This window comes from Archocentrus centrarchus, unplaced genomic scaffold, assembly GCF_007364275.1.
Source record: "Archocentrus centrarchus isolate MPI-CPG fArcCen1 unplaced genomic scaffold, fArcCen1 scaffold_42_ctg1, whole genome shotgun sequence".
Classification (NCBI taxonomy): domain Eukaryota; kingdom Metazoa; phylum Chordata; class Actinopteri; order Cichliformes; family Cichlidae; genus Archocentrus; species Archocentrus centrarchus.
This window is the reverse complement of record NW_022060268.1, coordinates 2,594,857-2,614,116: the sequence shown is the minus strand read 5'-3', so window position 1 is coordinate 2,614,116 and position 19,260 is coordinate 2,594,857. Positions and strand designations below refer to the sequence as shown.

The 19,260-nt window shown below is 43.3% G+C and overlaps 1 protein-coding gene across 4 annotated transcripts in view; it reads right to left on the bottom strand.

Moving 5' to 3' along the window:
* Positions 1 to 3,631: 3,631 nt before the first annotated feature.
* The window catches only part of LOC115777031 (NACHT, LRR and PYD domains-containing protein 12-like), a 31,556-nt gene continuing 15,927 nt past the window's right edge, over positions 3,632 to 19,260 (bottom strand). For 3 of the 4 annotated variants that reach the window (XM_030724842.1, XM_030724844.1, XM_030724843.1), the window contains 3 exons: positions 7,361 to 7,537; positions 6,938 to 7,114; positions 6,034 to 6,090 (listed from right to left, as the gene is read on the bottom strand). In XM_030724842.1, the coding sequence (XP_030580702.1) occupies positions 6,051 to 6,090; positions 6,938 to 7,114; positions 7,361 to 7,537 (394 nt within the window). In that variant the 3' untranslated portion in view covers positions 6,034 to 6,050. Of the gene's footprint in view, positions 4,272 to 6,033; positions 6,091 to 6,937; positions 7,115 to 7,360; positions 7,538 to 19,260 lie in introns of those variants that run through there. The other variant, XM_030724845.1, reaches the window with a different exon arrangement.

The following is a 19,260-nucleotide window of genomic DNA, read 5'->3' as shown; positions in this document are numbered from 1 at the left end:
GTTACCCCCCTTCCCCCCTGTCATACGCTCTGGAAATTGTCGATATTTGTGAAGCGTCCCTTACCAAAGTCGCACTAAAACATTTTGAAAGATTTTTGAGCACAGTGTACCACATAAAATTGGTTCAAGGACAGGAAGCGCAACAAGAATTCATACATAAGGCGCACCAGATTATAAGGCGTGCGCCTTATAATCTGGTGCGCCTTATGTATGAAAAAATTTAAGGATTTGAGAAAATTTAAGGATTTTAAGTGCGCCTTATGGTCCAAAAAATATGGTAAACATAACTGATTAAAAATACAGAAGCTTATAATGTTCCATGTCATCATGAACTTTGTTTTCTGACTGTAAAATCAACCACACTGATGGAGACTACACAATGATAGAAATGGAGACTTCAAGGTCACCCTGTTGTTGAAATTCTCTGTTTTCCACATTCTGTTTTGTATAATGATGTAACCAAGATAGATAAGCTGTGACTATATGAAACTGTAAGCTGAATTAAAATCTGCCCGTACTTCATGCCATCTCACACGGGCATGGCATGCAGTCTGGTCCAGATTAATCTGTAAACTGTTTGAAATGGTTTTATTAAATTTAATAATTGGACTCCTTATTCTGTTGTTTGGTGTCATTCCTGTTCCTGTACTGGAGCTGGCTGAGGGCGAGGGAGAACTACTGGAGCTGGCTGGGGGCGAGGGAGAGCTACTGGAGCTGACTGAGGGCGAGGGAGAGCTACTGGGGCTGGCTGTGTGGGAGCAGACTGAGAGCTAGGGAGAGCTGGCTGCGGGAAGGCTAGGACCGGGGGAGCAGGAGCTGACTGGGAAGACTGGGAAGAAGCTACTGCTGGCTTGGAAGAAGCTACTGCTGGCTGGGAAGAAGCTACTGCTGGCTGGGAAGACTGCGAATGAGCTGGCACTACAGCTGACTGGGGAGACTGAGAACGGGCTGACATAACAGCCGACTGAGGCGAGAGTGACTGGGGAGGAGTGTGACGATGCCGGGTGCGCCGCCTCTTCCCTGAGGTAGATACCTTAGACACGGCGACTGCTGGTTCCTCCTCCTCCCTCCACATCTGGGCCAAAAACGTGGCCGGGCCGCTCTGTTGAAGACAAGGACGTGGTGGGACAGGTGATTGTAGCCAACCTTTACATGGAGGAAGTGGAAAGTAAAGCTCTTGGTTCTTTCAAAGGGATGGCACCTAGCCACTGGTACAGATATGTAGATGACACCTGGGTCAAAATCAAAACCCAAGAAGTAGAAGCCTTCACTCGTCACATTAACTCAGTGGATAAATACATACGTTTTACCAGGGAGGACACCAGAGATAACAAGTTACCATTCCTGGACTGTGCGGTGCTTATCGAGGAAGATGGAAGCCTCAACATTGAAGTTTACCGGAAGCCCACACACACAGACCAGTATCTCCTCTTTGACTCCCACCACCCTCTGGAACACAAACTTGGGGTGATCAGGACCCTACAACACCGTGCGGAAAGTGTTCCCTCTAAGGCAGAAGGGAAGCATAAGGAACACACACACATTAAGAAAGCCCTCAAAACATGCGGTTACCCCCACTGGGCCTTCATCAAATCAGCTAAGATGCACAGGAATGAAGGCCAAACACAAACTACAGAGAATGGGAAGGACAAGAGGAACAACATTGTCATCCCATATGTGTCAGGCTTGTCAGAGAAACTCAGAAGAATTTTCTCCAAGCATGACATCTCAGTATACTTCAAACCAAGTCACACCCTAAGACAAAAACTGGTTCATCCCAAGGACAAACCCGCCAAACACAAGATCAGCGATGTAGTGTATGCTGTTCAGTGCAGTGAAGAGTGCTCGGACCTCTACATTGGTGAAACCAAACAGCCTCTTCACAAACGAATGGCACAACATAGAAGAGCCACTTCGACAGGACAAGATTCAGCAGTACATCTGCATCTGAAGGAAAAAGGGCACTCTTTTGAGGATGCCAATGTTCACATTTTGGACAGGGAAAACAGATGGTTTGAAAGAGGAGTGAAAGAAGCCATCTATGTCCACTGTGAACAACCATCATTGAACAGAGGAGGTGGATTACGTCACCAACTTTCCCCCGCTTACAGTGCTGTCCTGAGCTCCCTTCCCAGACGTCTCAACCCCCATTCACACCTTTGTTCCAGTGACCTCAATAGGCCACAGGAAACAATGGAGCGGAGTCCTAAGTTGGTTTCAACTGAAACCACTGATTAAATATGACCCACGCCCCCTTCACACCTGGGCACATGTGTTCAAGCACATGATCAATAGAGGGTCATAACCACCTCCAGGGGACTACGCCCACAGGGGTTTAAATACCTGGGTCTCTCCACCATTTGGTTGAGAACTGAAGAAGCCTTTCGGATGAGAGGTGAAACGTCTTCAAGAAACAAAAAGAAGTCCAGTCGCCTTTTTCAAGCTCCAGAGACGACAGGTGAATTGAAGAGATGACGGCGGCTCCGGAGAACGAGGCAGGGCCTGTGGCGATGAGCTGTAACGGAGTGGAGGAGATGACGGAGGCGAGATGACCGGCTGCAGGAGAGGTGAGTTGGCAATGGCTTGAAGGAAAAAGGCAGAGTCCTTGCCCTGGAGTGGGCGACCAATATTATACAGTTCAGCTTGTAGATTTTTCCGGAGCATGATTATGGAATGGGCAAGTGAGGCAGTGTCGGGATGGGTGAGGAGCCAAGTGGAGGAAGAAAACAGTCCACAGCAGAAAGCTAACTGCATTATATGGCGGTGGTCGTCAGTGGCATGAATGATTTTCATGGAAAAATCCTTGAGTTCTAGGATCTTCTCGTTTTGTTCGGGGAGGGTCCATATGTCCGTGGGGTCCATAGTTTGGTCGTGTCGTTCTGTCATGGCCGGGGATGAAACGGACGAGGAAGGGCAAACACGCAGGACTCCAGAGGTTGGCATAACTTAAAAGGTATTTATTTAGATAGGGGGAAACGAATACAAAAACCTTGGAAGGGAGACGAAGGGCAGACACAGGGAGCACAGGAACACGCAGGCACAATACAAAAACGACGCGACAAAGAACACATGGAAACCGAGGGCTTAAATACACAATGGGTAATCAGGGTAAGAGGAAACAGCAGGGCACAACAGGTGAGGCAAATGAAACTAATAACACAGGGGAAGCAAAACTAAACACAAAGCACAGGGAAAACCAGACTGTCAAAATAAAACAGGAAGTGACAAACCAAGGTACATGCTGACAACATTGGGACCTGGCACACAGACTCAGGACAGAGACGCAGACTTTAGATACAGGGGAAGACAGGGACAAAGGGAACAAGAATCAAAAACATACTGGGAAGACAGACTCAGGAAATATAAACTAAACTCAAAACGCTGGGCAAACAGCCCAGGACATGACATTACATTTGATCGTTTTACTAATCTGATTTTGTGAAAATTTTCACAAAATTAGTAACATAAAAAAAGAGGATTTGCACAAGTCAGCTGATGAATATGAAGAATTTATTCACTTTCAAGCACACTTAACATCAGAGCAATCACTAATATATTAGAAAACTGTGAAAGTTTGAACATATAATTTTTTCACACAAAATACACGATTATCAAACTAAAATCATGAGGAAGTACTTAAGTGAGGACCTGAGTAGCATAAAATTCTAAAAGAAATTGAATGAAAATTAAAAAAAAAAGTTTGTAATGTAATAAATGTTATTTATTCACTCATATTTCATAGTAATTGATATTCATAACAGGTATCAACACACCAACAAGATGGAAACAAGAAAGTAACATAAATTTTCCAGCATTTGGAGAGCTCACAGATAAACCAAGGTTCCAAAAGGAAAATTACAAAAGTGAGTTGGGCCAGCTCGAAAGAGCTGCCTAGTCACAAAAAGATTGATCAGTCTTTCAAAGGCACAGGAAATCTGATATTTTTCTTTGAGCTGCTGTCAAGAAACAGATTTGACTTTATTTTAGGCAAATTTAGCTTTTAAGATATCCCTTTAAGACATCCCTGTCATGTCATGGCGCTGTCAAATGAATTTACAGGCAGTAGCAGTAAATTCATATTATTCTTCTACTATGAACTGCTAACAAAGTATATATGTGAATTATTTCATCTCGAATGAGTATGAATAGCTAAAGTCACACTTTGGATAGGGTTGTCAAAAAAAAGAAACAAAACTGTGGAATCAAAATTATTCTTCCATTTGGTAGCAGTCTTCCATGAAGACGTGGAGTGTTTCAACAGTGTCTAAAACCTGCCCAAAAACAAACAGAAAATTAATAAGAACTTTGCTTAACATGATCATCAGCTAAATGGGGGAAACCCATAAGCAGTGACTTCATAATCTTATATGTATATTGCTCCAATCAAACATAACACTATGACCACTAACAAGTGGATGACCAATAACAAGTGGATAACAGTCATTATCTTCATCGTGGCATGGGCTCATTCCTAAATGTTTTGAATTACGTCTAGTATACTGTCACAACTGAATACTAAAGACATCGGCTAATTACAGATATATTATTGAGTTGTATTGGGTTTTATTTTTTTACTCTATGAATAAAATGACAAATGCTTAAAAGTAAACTGCAGGAAATTAATTAACAGGTACTGGCTGAAGCAAATAATAAGATAAGATAGATAAGATAGTGTTTATTCGTCACATGCACAGTTATACACAGTATAATGCACAGTGAAATGTATTTTGTACCTGCAACCATATATACACACATATAAATAAGAAGAATAAAAATAAAAAGTAATTCACACTATACACTATACTCTATATACTATACACTATACACACTTTTACATGGAATTATAGATTATAAATTATAATATTTACATTGTGCAATAATAGTCCAGTTAGGGCTCAGAGTTGAGCAGACAGATGGCTTGTGGGAAAAAACTCTTCTTCAACCTTTCAGTCTTAGTCCTCAGGCAGCGGTAACGCCGGCCTGATGGGAGCAGGGAGAAGAGAGAGTGTCCGGGGTGGCTGGGCTGTTTTAGGATCTTCATGGCCCTCAGCCTGCACTGCTTGGTGTAAATGTCCTGCAGGTTGGGGAGGGTGGTTCTGATGGTCCGTTCAGCTGAAAGAACCACCCTTTTTAGGGCCATGAAGTCCTGCTTGGTGCAGTTTCCCATCCAGGTGGTGATGCTCCCACGCATGATGCTCTCGATGGTGCAGGTGTAAAAGTTCCTGAGCACCTTGAGTGGGAGCTTGAAGTCTCTCAGCCGCCTGAGGAGGTAGAGACGCTGTCTGGCCTTCTTCACAGTGATGTTAATGTGATGAGTCCAGGACAGGTCCTGTGAGATGGTCACTCCCAGGTATTTGAAAGTGTCCACTCTTTCCACCTCAGCACCACTGATGACAAGTGGATGGTAGTCCCTCTGCTGCTTCCTGCTGAAGTCCACGATCAGTTCCTTCGTTTTGCTGACGTTGAGCAGGAGGTGGTTCTCCTGGCACCAGTTCTCCAGGCGGGAGACCTCTCTCCTGTAGGCTGTCTCCTCATTGTGAGAGATTAGTCCCACAACAGCAGTGTCGTCAGCAAACTTGATGATGACGTTGGACTCTGACGTGGCCTCGCAGTCATGGGTGTACAGTGAGTACAGCAGAGGGCTGAGCACACAGCCTTGGGGGGATCCAGTGTTGAGGGTGAGGGAGGATGAGGTGAGGTGACCCACTCGTACCACCTGTGGTCTGCTGGTCAGGAAGCTGTGAACCCACCTGCACAGGGATGGGCCCAGGCCCAGGTCCAGCAGCTTAGAGACCAGCCTGGAGGGAACTATGGTGTTGAATGCTGAGCTGTAATCTACAAACAGCACTCTCACATAGTTCCCCTTACCGGTGTCTATGTGTGAAAGGGTCTTGTGGAGGAGGAAGGATATGGCGTCATCTGTGGATCTGTCTGGCCGGTATGCGAACTGTAGTTGGTCGAGGGTGGTGGGCAGTGAGGAGGTGATGAATGTCTTGATGAGTCTCTCAAAGCATTTCATCACCACAGAGGTGAGCGCTATGGGCCTGAAGTCATTGGGGCTGCTGGGGTGTGGTTTCTTTGGGACAGGGACTATGATAGATAATTAAATACATACATTAGATAGAGAGCAGACCTATAGTGGACTAGTAGTTGCCAGACTAACTTCAGGGCCTTTGGGAGATATGTTTATCTTATTTATGGCTTTCCCGGTTGCGGGGAAAAACATGTTTATCTTATCCTTGAAGGTTTTCCAAAAGCATGTATGTCATGTAGGTCACCGCACCCTGTTGCTAGGTAGAATAAAACCGCCAAGTCATGATAAGGGACATGTGAGGGCAGGAAGGCGTGCGTTTCTTTTACAGAGCTTTTTTTACTGATTGGGAGAAGCTTCTGCCATGAGGCTGGAACCAGCCACTGGATGAACCAATCTGAGAAGTCTAAACCACAGCTCTCTCCATCTGTTTTGAACTGATAGTGTTTGTAGATAGTGGTAGCATAAAGTGTTATGTATAGCCTAGAATCTGCACTCTTCTTGGGAGGGGAGTCAGAGCCAGCTGCTGCAATGGCCTATGATTTCCTGAATCGAGAGTGCCTGTGTACATGTGATGTTTTCTGATTCCTTAATATATTAAATGTTTTAATTTGAAACTAAAATGATTTAAATGTCTTCCTTTACAAATAAAAATACACAACACAGCAGTCGAGTTTTGTTAATCAAGCATTACAACCTGACCTCTGAATTAAAAACTTAAATCCTTCATTTGTTCCTTCAAATTTTGTTGTTCAATCTTGTTTTCGTTTCTATCCCCTTCTAAAGTTAAAAATGGGAATTAATTACTTTTAACTACATTTTTAATAACTTGATAACATAATGGGAATACAATTGAAGCAGTTTACAGCAGGATTTCTAATCATTATAGACAGGCTAACACCTTACCGTAGAGTCTCCAGTCTATATTCTGGACTCTTCACGAGACTGGACAGCTGCATCATTCCAGTGCCCGTCAGATGATTGTTTAGCCTCAGGTCTATCTCTTTTAGATAGAAGGGGTTGGATTTCAGAGTCAAAGCCAAAGAAGAATAGCTGACATCCGACAAACTGCAGAACCTCAGACTGGATAAAGAATATTTTACAGTCACTCTTTAAAACAAGCAAGCAAGCAGTAAATTAGTGTAACACACTAGTCAGAAACTGTAATTTGTGGGTAGTCCAGTACAACCACAACTACAAATAATCAGTAAGCTTGACATGAACATATAAAATAGGTTTTGCAATTAACTTAATTCTAATTGTCACAATGCACCTTAACTCTATAAATCCTTTAATGGGCATCAGTGATGAATGAATATGCCATCTAACCTCAGAATCTCCAGTCTACAGTTTGGACTCTCTAGCAAACCACACAGGTGCTTCACTCCCAAATCCTTTAGGCGATTGTTGTGACTCAGATCCAGGATTCTCAAAGGGGAAGGGTTGGATTTGAGAGCTGAGGCCAGATAAGCACAACCTTCATTTGTAATCTGACATCTGGACAGCCTAAAGAAATAGAAAAGCTTTCACAAATCTCTGATGTTTGAGCAAAATTCAACATAGACAAAGATATATTTAACTCCAGGGAAGCAGCTGAACCTGAGCACGTACACTATATGATCTGTAGATTGTCAAAATTTAGGCTACAAAATATGATCAAATACTTCATTTAACCAGATTGTCACTGAGATCAATTTTTCTAGATACTGTAGGCCTGAGTACAAAAATTCAGAAAAGCACATAATAGAAAGACACATTAACCCCCCCCCCCCCCACACACACACACACACACACACACACACACGCAAAAGTAAGGTTAATACAACCTTTTACACTGATAAAAATGATTCTGTGGTGAAGTAAGTCTAATATAACCGAATCTGTGAAATCAACAATAAAAAATCAAGTTAGTATCATTACACAAATATAGTAATGAGGTCAAAAGCATTTATTCAAGATACAAGACCTTGTAAATTTTTTCAGAAAATAAATTGTTCAAGTACTAGGAGCCAATCTTTTGAAGTTCATCCACACAACAAAAAATAATCTTGTTATCTTTACTGCGTTTCATCTGCGCTGTTGATTTGGTATACAAATACGGTATTAGGATATACTATGACATGCAGACAACACATCCAAAACTGGACAAAGGCTACAAATTCTTCATTGAATGTCATGGAGGTACGTGTTTTTGTCTTTTTCTAGCTATTAATTAATATGCTAGGATAGCATTAGTCAATTTGTTAGCTAGCTAACATTACGTGACCTTTCTGCTTTGCAAATAGAACGTCTTTAGGCTCTGATCATTCAATTCAATTTCAATTCAATTTTATTTATATAGCGCCAAATCACAACAAACTGTTGCCTCAAGGCGCTTTGTATTGTGGGTAAAGACCCTACAATAATACAGAAAAAACCCAACAGTCAAAACGACCCCCTATGAGCAAGCACTTGGCGACAGTGGAAAGGAAAAACTCCCTTTTAACAGGAAGAAACCTCCAGCAGAACCAGGCTCAGGGAGGGGCAGTCATCTGCCGCGACCGGTTGGGCTGAGGGGAGAGAAAGACATGCTGTGGAAGAGAGCCAGAGATTAATATCAATTAATGATTAAATGCAGAGTGGAGTATAAACAACGTAAATAAGGTGAATGAGAAACAGTGCATTATGTGAACCCCCCAGCAGACTAGGCCTATAGCAGCATAACTAAGGGATGGTTCAGGGTCACCTGATCCAGCCCTAACTATAAGCTTTATCATAAAGGAAAGTTTTAAGCCTAATCTTAAAAATAGAGAGGGTGTCTGTCTCCCGAATCCAAGCTGGAAGCTGGTTCCACAGAAGAGGCGCCTGAAAGCTGAAGGCTCTGCCTCCCATTCTACTCTTAAGTATCCGAGGAACCACAAGTAAGCCAGCAGTCTGAGAGCGAAGTGCTCTGTTGGGGCGATATGGTACTATGAGGTCTTTGAGATAAGATGGTGCCTGATCATGATTAGGTCCTTATAGTATAGACTAGGGTTCCAACCTGTCACGATAAATACGCAATTGTTTGTTATTTGGCAGTTAAATGTGGTTTTCTGGTGCTGCCTGCTACTGCACCATGTACTAAGAAGTTAAACTCTTGCAAAGGTACAGACATGAGTAGGAAGACGTTCATCCCAGGCTAAACAGCTTCAGCAAGGATGAAAGGCACACGGTGAGCCATCTGATGTCAGGAGATAAACAGTGCAGACAGATAAGAACCTAGAAGACCCAGGCATCAGTCATGTTTATTCATCTCAGTGAGGTCGATTATCTCGTCAATAGTTTTACATCCTCACTGCGTATAACTTTGGATACTGTGGCTCCTCTGAAAAGGAAAGCTTCAAATCAGAAGTGCCTGACTCCGTGGTATAATTCGCAAACACACAGCTTAAAGCAGATAACCTGTAAGCTGGAGAGGGAATGGCGTCTCACTAAATTAGTAGATGCTCATTTAGCCTGGAAAAAGAGTTTGTTGCTCTATAAAAAAGCCCTCCGTAAAGCTAGGACATCTTACTACTCATCATTAATTGAAGAAAATAAGAACAACCCCAGGTTTGTTTTCAGCACTGTAGCCAGGCTGACAAAGAGTCAGAGCTCTGTAGAGCCGAGTATTCCTTTCACTTTAACTAGTAGTGACTTCATGGATTTCTTTACAAATAAAATTTTAGACATTAGAGAAAAAATTATTCATAACCATCTCAAAGATTTATCTTCATGTTCGGCTGCTTTCAGCACTGCTGGTATTTGTTTAGAGCAGGGATACTCATTGCGTGGCTCCCGAGCCACATGCGGCTCGCCATGCTTTATTGGTGGCTCTCGTGACCGGTTACAGCAATACTGCAGAACCAATACATTTTTAAAGCACGCTACAGAAAGATGTAATGCACTCTACATTCCACGCACTTGCATTCTATTTCTCATTTGGCCTCAATTAAAGTTGGTTCCAAATGGGGGATACTGTGGAAACTGGCAACATAGACACTGTTTCCAACAGCACGCTGCAGCACCCACACCGGGACAGCAGAGCGCTACACGGCAGCGGTGATTCTACAAGCTAGCTAGCGCAATATAGTCACTGCGCAAAATGAAGCAATCTATAATCAAACACAGACAAAAAACATACATGAGAAATAGTGAAGATCAGGGGCCTATTCCAGAAAGCATGTTCAGCAAACTCTGAGTTTATAAACCTACTCTGAGTTGATCAACTCTGAGATCGGCAACTGTGAGTTTCCCGTTCCAGAACAGCTGGCAAATATGCTATGACAAATATCTCAGCTTTATACATTTTAAATATTTCAGTACATTTTGAGAGGATGAGGCATTTTAATTAAAGAATGCAGATCGTGTCGGGAAAATGAAGCCATTATGAACAGATCCAGTCTGGATGAGCTGCAAAATAACTGGAGCCTGAACTGGATCTGGACCTGATCGCATCTGAATCAGTGATCCTGATCCATTTGGATCCTCTTGCTGCGCGGGTGGACTCGGGCATGGTTTGCGGATGCGTTATAGAGCCTATGATCAGCGATTTTGGTGATTTTTAGTGGAAAATATGTGGAAATTCACACTCTGAATTTCAGACAACGTAACCTTCAAAATGACATCATTTAAGTCACTTTAAATCAATTAAGTTCAGTTTTTAAGTCTTCAAATATTTCAGCCTCATCTTCACTCATTCACATCATCTCCAGGATCCGGACATTTTTCCATCCACAGTGTGTTCTGTGTCAGCAGCTTCATCCAGATCAGTTTGATGTAACAGTGATGCTACAGTAACTACAGTAAATGTTTCAGAGGAACTGACTGACAGTCTGACAGCTGCGCTCATTATAAATCCGTAGCATCACTGTCTCCGTCCTTACAGCCTGTTGACGAGCGAACGACTGTAAAAGCTTCATGTTACGTACAAAAATAACGAACTAACGTCTAACTGGGATTTCAGTACTTTTAGAAACATAAACGTCTGCAGATGAATTCGCCCCTCTGACTGCTTTGCAGCAACTTTATGAAGGAGGAAATGACTGGGAGTGTCAGACAGGTGGTTCAGGTGCAGCAGGAGGGGCGGAGTCAGAGAGACACTCAGACTTTGTTGGATAAAACCTGTCAGGTTAGGGTCACAGAGTCTGTTACCATGGTAACTAACTCAGAGTTGGAGTTAGCTCTGTCTGGAATTAAAAACCCGAGTTTCCCTCATTTTAGGGTTAACAAACTCAGAGTTATTAGCAAAATCTGCTTTCTGGAATAGGTCCCAGGAATTTGAAGAAGAAAACAAAAATCCACATGACAATGTTGGAGAGGGGACAAGCACACCAGTGATGGGTGTTTCGAGTAAAAACGTACGGTGCTCACAAGATGAGCAGAGAAAGTTTATTTGAGTGACTTGGGGTAATATTGTAGCTCTCCACTTGACTTTGATCAGTCAATATGGCTCTTTTGAAAAAAATAGTGAGGATCACTGGTTTAGACTCTTTGGCTCCAGTTGATCTTTCAGAGTTAACTTCAATAGTTACTTCCTCCAAACCAGCAACATGTTTATTAGATCCCATTCCTACTAGACTGTTCAAAGAAGTGTTTTCAGTTATTGATGCTTCAATCCTAAAAATGATCAATCTGTCTTTATTAGTTGGCTATGTACCACAGGCCTTCAAGATGGCTGTAATTAAACCTCTACTTAAAAAGCCATCACTTGACCCAGCTGTCTTAGCTAATTATAGGCCAATCTCCAACCTTCCTTTTCTCTCAAAGATTCTTGAAAGAGTAGTTGTAAAACAGCTAACTGATCATCTGCAGAGGAACGATTTATTTGAAGAATTTCAGTCAGGTTTCAGAATTCACCACAGTACAGAAACAGCATTAGTGAAGGTTACAAATAATCTTCTTACAGCCTCTGACAGTGGACTCATCTCTGTTCTTGTCCTGTTGGACCTCAGTGCAGCTTTTGATACTGTTGACCATAACATTTTATTACAGAGATTAGAGCCCTCTGTAGGCCTACCACCCACAGGAGGTGTCGTAGGGGTCGGGTGCAGTGTGTGTCGGGCGGTGGCCGAGGGCGGAGGCCCTGGCGGACCGATCCCCGGCTATCAAGACTGGCTACTGGGACATGGAATGTCACCTCTCTGGTGGGGAAGGAGCCTGAGCTAGTGCGTGAAGTTGAGAGATACCAGCTAGATATAGTTGGGCTCACCTCAATGCATGGCCTGGGCTCTGGAACCAGTCTCCTGGAGAAGGGCTGGACTCTGTTCCAGTCTGGAGTTGCCCTCGGTGAGCGGGGGTGGGTATTCTTGTATCCCCCTGGTTTGCTGCCTGTACGTCGGAGTTTTCACCGGTGGACGAGAGGGTTGTTTCCCTGCACCTTTGGGCCGGGGAACGGGTCCTGACTGTTGTTTGCGCTTATGCGCCGAATGACAGTTCAGAGTACCCACCCTTTTTGGAGTCGCTGGGTGGGATGCTGGAGAGTGCCTCATCTGGTGACTCCATAGTCTTGCTGGGAGACTTCAACGCTCACGTGGGCAATGACGGTGAGACCTGGAGGGGCGTGATTGGGAGGAACGGCCTGCCCGATCTGAACCCGAATGGTATTTTGTTATTGGACTTCTGTGCAAACCAGTTTGTCCATAACGAACACCATGTTCGAACATAAGGATGTCCATAAGGGCACATGGCACCAGGACACCCTAGGTCGCAGGTCAATGATCGATTTTGTAATCGTATCATCAGATCTGCGGCCGTATGTTTTGGACACTCGGGTGAAGAGAGGAGCTGAGCTGTCCACCTGGTGGTGAGTTGGATCAGGTGGCGGGGGAAGATGCTGGACAGACCTGGTGCACCTAAACGTATTGTGAGGGTGTGCTGGGAACGCCTGGCAGAAGCCCCAGTCCGGGAGATCTTCAACTTCCACCTCCGGCAGAACTTCGACAGCATTCCGAGGGAGGCTGTGGACATTGAGTTCGAATGGACCATGTTCCGCACCTTTCGAGGGATCACACTCCTCAGCCTCCCCGGTAAGGTCTATGCCAGGGTGCTGGAAAGGAGGGTCCGTCCGTTAGTCGAACCTCGGATCCAGGAGGAACAATGCGGTTTTCGTCCTGGTCGCGGAACGCTGGACCAGCTCTTTATCCTCTCAAGGATATTAGAGTGTGCATGGAAGTTTGCCCAACCAGTCTACATGTGCTTTGTGGACTTGGAGAAGGCATTCGACCGTGTCCCTCGGGGTATCCTCTGGGAGGTCCTGCGAGAGTATGGAGTGACTGGCCCATTGCTGCGGGCCATTCAGCCTCTGTACAACCGCAGTGAGAGCTTGGTCCGTATAGCCGGTAATAAGTTGGATTCGTTTCCTGTGGGTGTTGGACTCCGTCAGGGCTGCCCTTTGTCACCGATTCTGTTCATAATTTTTATGGACAGAATTTCTAGGCGTAGCCAGGTGGTGGAAGGCTTCTTCCTTGGTGGCCTCAGAGTCACATCTCTGCTTTTTGCAGATGATGCGGTTCTGTTGGCTTCATCACGGGGGGGCCTCCAGCTCGCAGTGGAACGGTTCGCAGCCGAGTGTGAAGCGGCTGGCATGAGAATCAGCACCTCTAAGTCTGAGGCCATGGTCCTCAGCCGGAAAAGGGTGGAGTGCCATCTCCGGCTCAGGAACGAGTTCTTGCCTCAAGTGGAGGAGTTTAAGTATCTCGGGGTCTTGTTCACGAGTGATGGGAGAAGGGAACGGGAGATCGACAGGCGGATCGGGGCTGCTTCTGCAGTGATGCGGACGCTGCACCGGTCCGTCGTGGTGAAGAGGGAGCTTAGCGTAAAAGCGAGGCTCCTGATTTACCGGTCGATCTACGTTCCTACCCTCACCTATGGTCACGAGCTTTGGGTAGTGACCGAAAGAATAAGATCGCGAATACAAGCGGCAGAAATGAGTTTCCTTCGAAGGGTGGCTGGCCTCTCCCTTAGAGATAAGGTGAGGAGTGCGGCCATCCGGGAGGGGCTCGGAGTAGAGCCGCTGCTCCTCCACATCGAAAGGAGCCAGTTGAGGTGGCTCGGGCATCTGATTAGGATGCCTCCTGGCCGCCTCCTGGGTGAGGTGTTCCGGGCATGTCCCACCGGGAGGAGGCCCCGTGGTAGACCCAGGACACGCTGGAGAGATTGTGTATCTCGGCTGGCCTGGGAACGCCTTGGGGTCCCTCCGGATGGGCTGGAGGAGGTGGCTGGGGAGAGGGAGGCTTGGGCTTCTCTGCTTAGGCTTCTGCCCCCGCGACCCGGCCCCGGATAAGCGGAAGAAAATGGATGGATGGATGGATGCTCTCCAAGCCTTGACTGTATTAACAGTAATTGGATTGTTACAGCATTTATTTATCATTTTCATATTTTTAAGGAAAAGCAGACTTTTAAGAGGGCAGCTGCATAGTGAGGCCTCTATATCCAGCCAGACTGTGGATGGATTTTCAAATATCCACTCTCGAGTATATAAGAGAAGAGAGCACAGCTGATATTTTTTTAGATCTGGAAGTTCTAAGCCTCCCATATGTCTTGGAAGCTGTAGTGTTGACATTTTTATGAAGACCCTTTTTTTTCTCCAAATAAAGGAACTAAACCAGCCTTTAAGTTTTTGGATCCACTTCTGAGTAAACAGGATAGGAATTGTTTTAATTGGATAAAGCAAGCGAGGGAGAATAGTCATTTTGAGAAGTGAAATTCTGCCTAACCAGGATATGGGAAGATAATTCCAACGTTCAAGATCTAGCTTAATTTTGTCAAATAGTGGAATAAAGTTTGCTCTGAACATCTGATCAAAGCAGGGTGTAATAAATATACCAAGATATTTAAATTTTGTGGGCCTCTCGATCAGTGTTAATTCCAAATACAGTAGGGTCCCCACAAATTGCTTCAGCCAGCGGTTCAATTGCAAGAGTAAATAATAGGGGTGAAAGGGGACAACCCTGCCTGTTTCCCCTTCCTACCTCAAAATTTTTAGACCTAAGCCCATTTGTAATAACTGCTGCTAAGGGGCAATTGGTTTTCATTACTTGTCAGTTATAATCATCAAAATTAAAAGAAATAAACATTTGAAATATATCAGTCTGTGTGTAATGAATGAATATAATATACAAGTTTCACTTTTTGAATGGAATTAGTGAAATAAATCAACTTTTTCATGATATTCTACTTTTATGACCAGCACCTGTACATATGCCTCCTTGCAGTGCAGGCGGCGCAGGTTCGTGTGCCAGCCTGTCGTCAATCTGCCCGCATGTCTTCCCCCATTTCTTGTCTCTATACTGCCAACAAAAAGCCGCTGTGCCCCCCCCCAAAAAAAACCTACTCCTCTATTTATTTATATTAGGGGTTGGACTTTAACGTGTTAATTTCGATTAATTAATTACTGGGAAATTAACGAATTAAAAATTTTAACACATTTTAATCGCACTTTGCAATGTGGAACGTTCCTCAGTGCACGAGTTCCACGCATACAGATTATGTCGATGCACAATGTCCAAATTCAGGGGCCGCATCCTGCGAAGGACCCGGCCCATGTCCTTCTCAGCCCACGAAGACCACAAAGACTGGAAGTGAGCGGCTAGCCTTCATATCAGCGTCACCTCTGCGTAGCTCATGTCGCCTAGCAACCGTGAGTTTGAAGCACAGCTGTGTAAAAGCAGCTGATTAAATGGAGAACAAACTTTATCTCCTTTTTGTGGTTTAATTTTAAGTCTTTAATTCAAAATAAGCTGTTAAAACAAGCGTGACACATTTCAACATCAAGGAATACAGCTGAGCTAATGATTAATTTCTACTATATTAAGTGAGACATTAATGTTGAATAAAACTATCCAGTTATGATGCTTAACTTTAATTTCAGGTGTTTGCTTATCACAGGAGCACTTCCACCCTTTGTTGGTCTGTGTAGTAGACTGGTGGGAAAATAAACCAAATTTTGAAGTTTAAGCTTATGTATATTGATTCATTCATCAACCAAACTTAAATTAATATTTTCATGTCAAGTATTGAAATGTGATTAAAATGCGATTAATTTCGATTAATTAATTATAAAGCTTGTAATGAATTAGATTAAATTTTTTAATCGAGTCCAATCCCTAATTTATATTTAACTCACATACTATTGCACATTCCTATGCTGATGATACCCTCTTGTGTATCCTTAATTTAAGAGTCCAAATAAAGAAAATAATTAGAAGAAAAAAGTGGTAATTTCACATGAAGACAAACCATCTGTGTTCCCAAACCTACCCACACTTTTAAATGGTATCAGACACCAAACTTCAAGCTCACTTCTTTTGTAAAAGCAGACAAATAATTTAACCCAGGATTACTAGCCTTTGAAATCTAACTTTCTTAAAAGTAATTTTAATTTCCATTTCTTATATTTTTACATTACATTTAATAACCTAACGCATGAGCATAGGTGTGTGTTAGTATAAACAGTTTGCTTTCTTAAGTGCCATCTGAACAAATACTGCAGGCAATATGCAGTGTTTAAGAATTTGGTAGATAGAAATGGAAAACAGTATGTGTCATTTTTTTTCCTTTAATAAATAATTTTGATAAAATAAGTGTTCCTGAGGCCTTGGTGGCCTTAGATTCTTGTCTCTGCGCTATTTGTATGATGCGGTTCTGTTGGCTTCATCAGGTAGTGACTAGGGTTTAATCCCGGGATCCGGGATTCCCGGGAAATGCAATCAGAACCATTTCCCGTTTCCCGGGAAACGTTAGACGGGAAACCGGGAAAAAAGTCGCGCGCGTCGATTTGACTTTCAGAAAGAAAAGAAAGCTTCAGAATGTTAAATTTAAGGAAATATTGAGAGAAGGGTTCGTTTAATGCAAAAAGCATTATTCTTCATTTCAGGCACGTTCAGCCTCCGTTTAAGGCTGGCTTCAGCCTTCATAGAGGTATTACACAGTTGTACTTTTTTCCTCTTTAATTTGTTGAAATCGTAGGCAATGTGTTTACCCTAAGGTATTTTGTATTATATAATTTTATATTATATATTGTTATATTGCATTATATAGCCTATAAAATATGCCTGCCCTGAACAATAAAGAAATATCTGTTTAACTTCGAGTGTTTCTTTTCCTCGTTTGCAGCCGCTTACTAACAATCATGAATTAGGATACGGGCCTAATGTGTGAAGAAAGTATCATGAAATAGATACTTTAACATATTTCGCTTTTAAAATGGAGTTGAGTAAAATGTATATTTTTTAGGCTATAAGGATTGGCCAGTTTTTCAAAAGACGATTCACAGCGAACCTACTTTAACCCTCAGACACGGTGTTATAAATTTGCTGTTGCCAGAATGGCAATGACCAAGTCGTGGTGCATTACTCAAGGCCCTGTGTTATGTCATATTATAGTGTAGTACGGTAGTTAACTTTTCAATGACTATTACAGCGTTCCACTGGTGGAGATATAGCGCAACAGATTTCGCCACGACAGCGTGGCTGAGCCTTTATCAATGCTGTGGAGATGAGCCGTATTGTTTTGTACCAGCAGTTGTAAAATAGCTTGGTATAATTCCATGTACAATGGAGGAATATTTGAATTATATTTGTTAAGGGAGTGTTGAGGAACGATACAACACCGCATAACTCGAGCACTCAAATGCAGAGATGTAGGTTTTATTGCGTTAATCAAGCCGACGTTTCCCCCTACTGGGCATAACAGGACATAGCTGGAAAGCTACCTCTACAATATCAGAATAGGTTAAGGCCGACACAGGCTACAGAAGGCCTAATTAAAATAAAAAAATAAATAAACGTTTTCCCGGGATTCCCGGGAAATGGCTCGTCATTTCCCGGGATTTGATTCATGTCATTTTCGGGAAAAATATTAAACCCTAGTAGTGACCTCCAGCTCACAGTGGAATGTTTGCAGCCGAGTGTGAAGCGGCTGGTATGAGAATCAGCACCTCTAAGTCTGAAGCCATGGTCCTCAGCCGGAAAAGGGTGGTGTGCCCACTTCAGCTCAGGGATGAGTTGCTGCCTCAGGTGGAGGAGTTTAACTATCTCTAGGTTTTGTTTGTGAGTGATGGGAGAAGAGAACGGGAGATCAACAGACAGATCAGGGCTGCTTCTGCAGTGATGCAGACATTGCACCAGTCTGTCGTGGTGAAGAGAGAGCTGAGCGTAAAAGCAAAGCTGTCGATTTACCGGTCAATCTATGTCCCTACCCTCACCTATGGTCACAAGTTTCGGTCATGACCGAAAGAGTAAGATCGCGAATACAAGCGGCAGAAATTAGCTTTCTCCAAAGGGTGGCTGGCCTCTGCCTTAGATATAGGGTGAATTCAATTCAATTCAATTCAATTCAATTTTATTTATATAGCGCCAAATCACAACAAACAGTTGCCTCAAGGCGCTAAAGTCGCCGCAAGGCCCTGAAGAGTGCAGCCATTCAGGAGGAGCTCAAAGTAGAGCTGCTGCTCCTCCACATTGAACGGAACCAGTTTAGATGGTTTGTCATCTAACTAGGGTGCCTCCTTGGCACCTCTTGGGTGAGGTGTTCTGGACATGTCCTGTCGGGAGGCCCCAGTGCAGAACCAGCACATGCTGGAGAGATTAAATCTCTCAGCTGGCCTGGGAACGCCTTGGGGGTCCCTCCAGATGAGCTGGTGGAGGTGGCTGGGAAGTGGGAGGTTTGGGCTTCTTTACTTAGGCTGCTTCTCCCACGACCCAGCCCAGGATAAGCAAAAGAAAATGGATGGATGGATGATGTTTCTTACTTAAGAATGAGCTCTTTATACGCAGAGAAAGTAAAACCTCTTCCACAGACTCCATTATGTACAACTGCCATCCAGCAGTCCAAAAAATCCTAATTATACAGAGGCCAGTGCCTTCCCTACATATTTGGAAGGGCATGGTGAACCAAGAGATATTCAGTTAGTTTTCTCTTAAATTTCATCCAAAATGCTACTGAACACTATAGTCAAGTCAAGTCAAGTCAAGTTTATTTATAAAGCACATTTAAAACAACGACGTTGACCAAAGTGCTGTACAAGATCTGTAACCCCAAGGACTATACTAAATAAAAATAAAAATATATAAATAAATAAATAAAATAATAAAATAAAAATAAATAAATAAAAACATTAAGAACAATAAATAACATAAGAAAATTAAAAATTAAAACGTTTAAAACAAGTACCATAAAATACCATAAAACAATCATCTAAAAGGAGGTAGCACTGCAGCCAAATGCCAAGG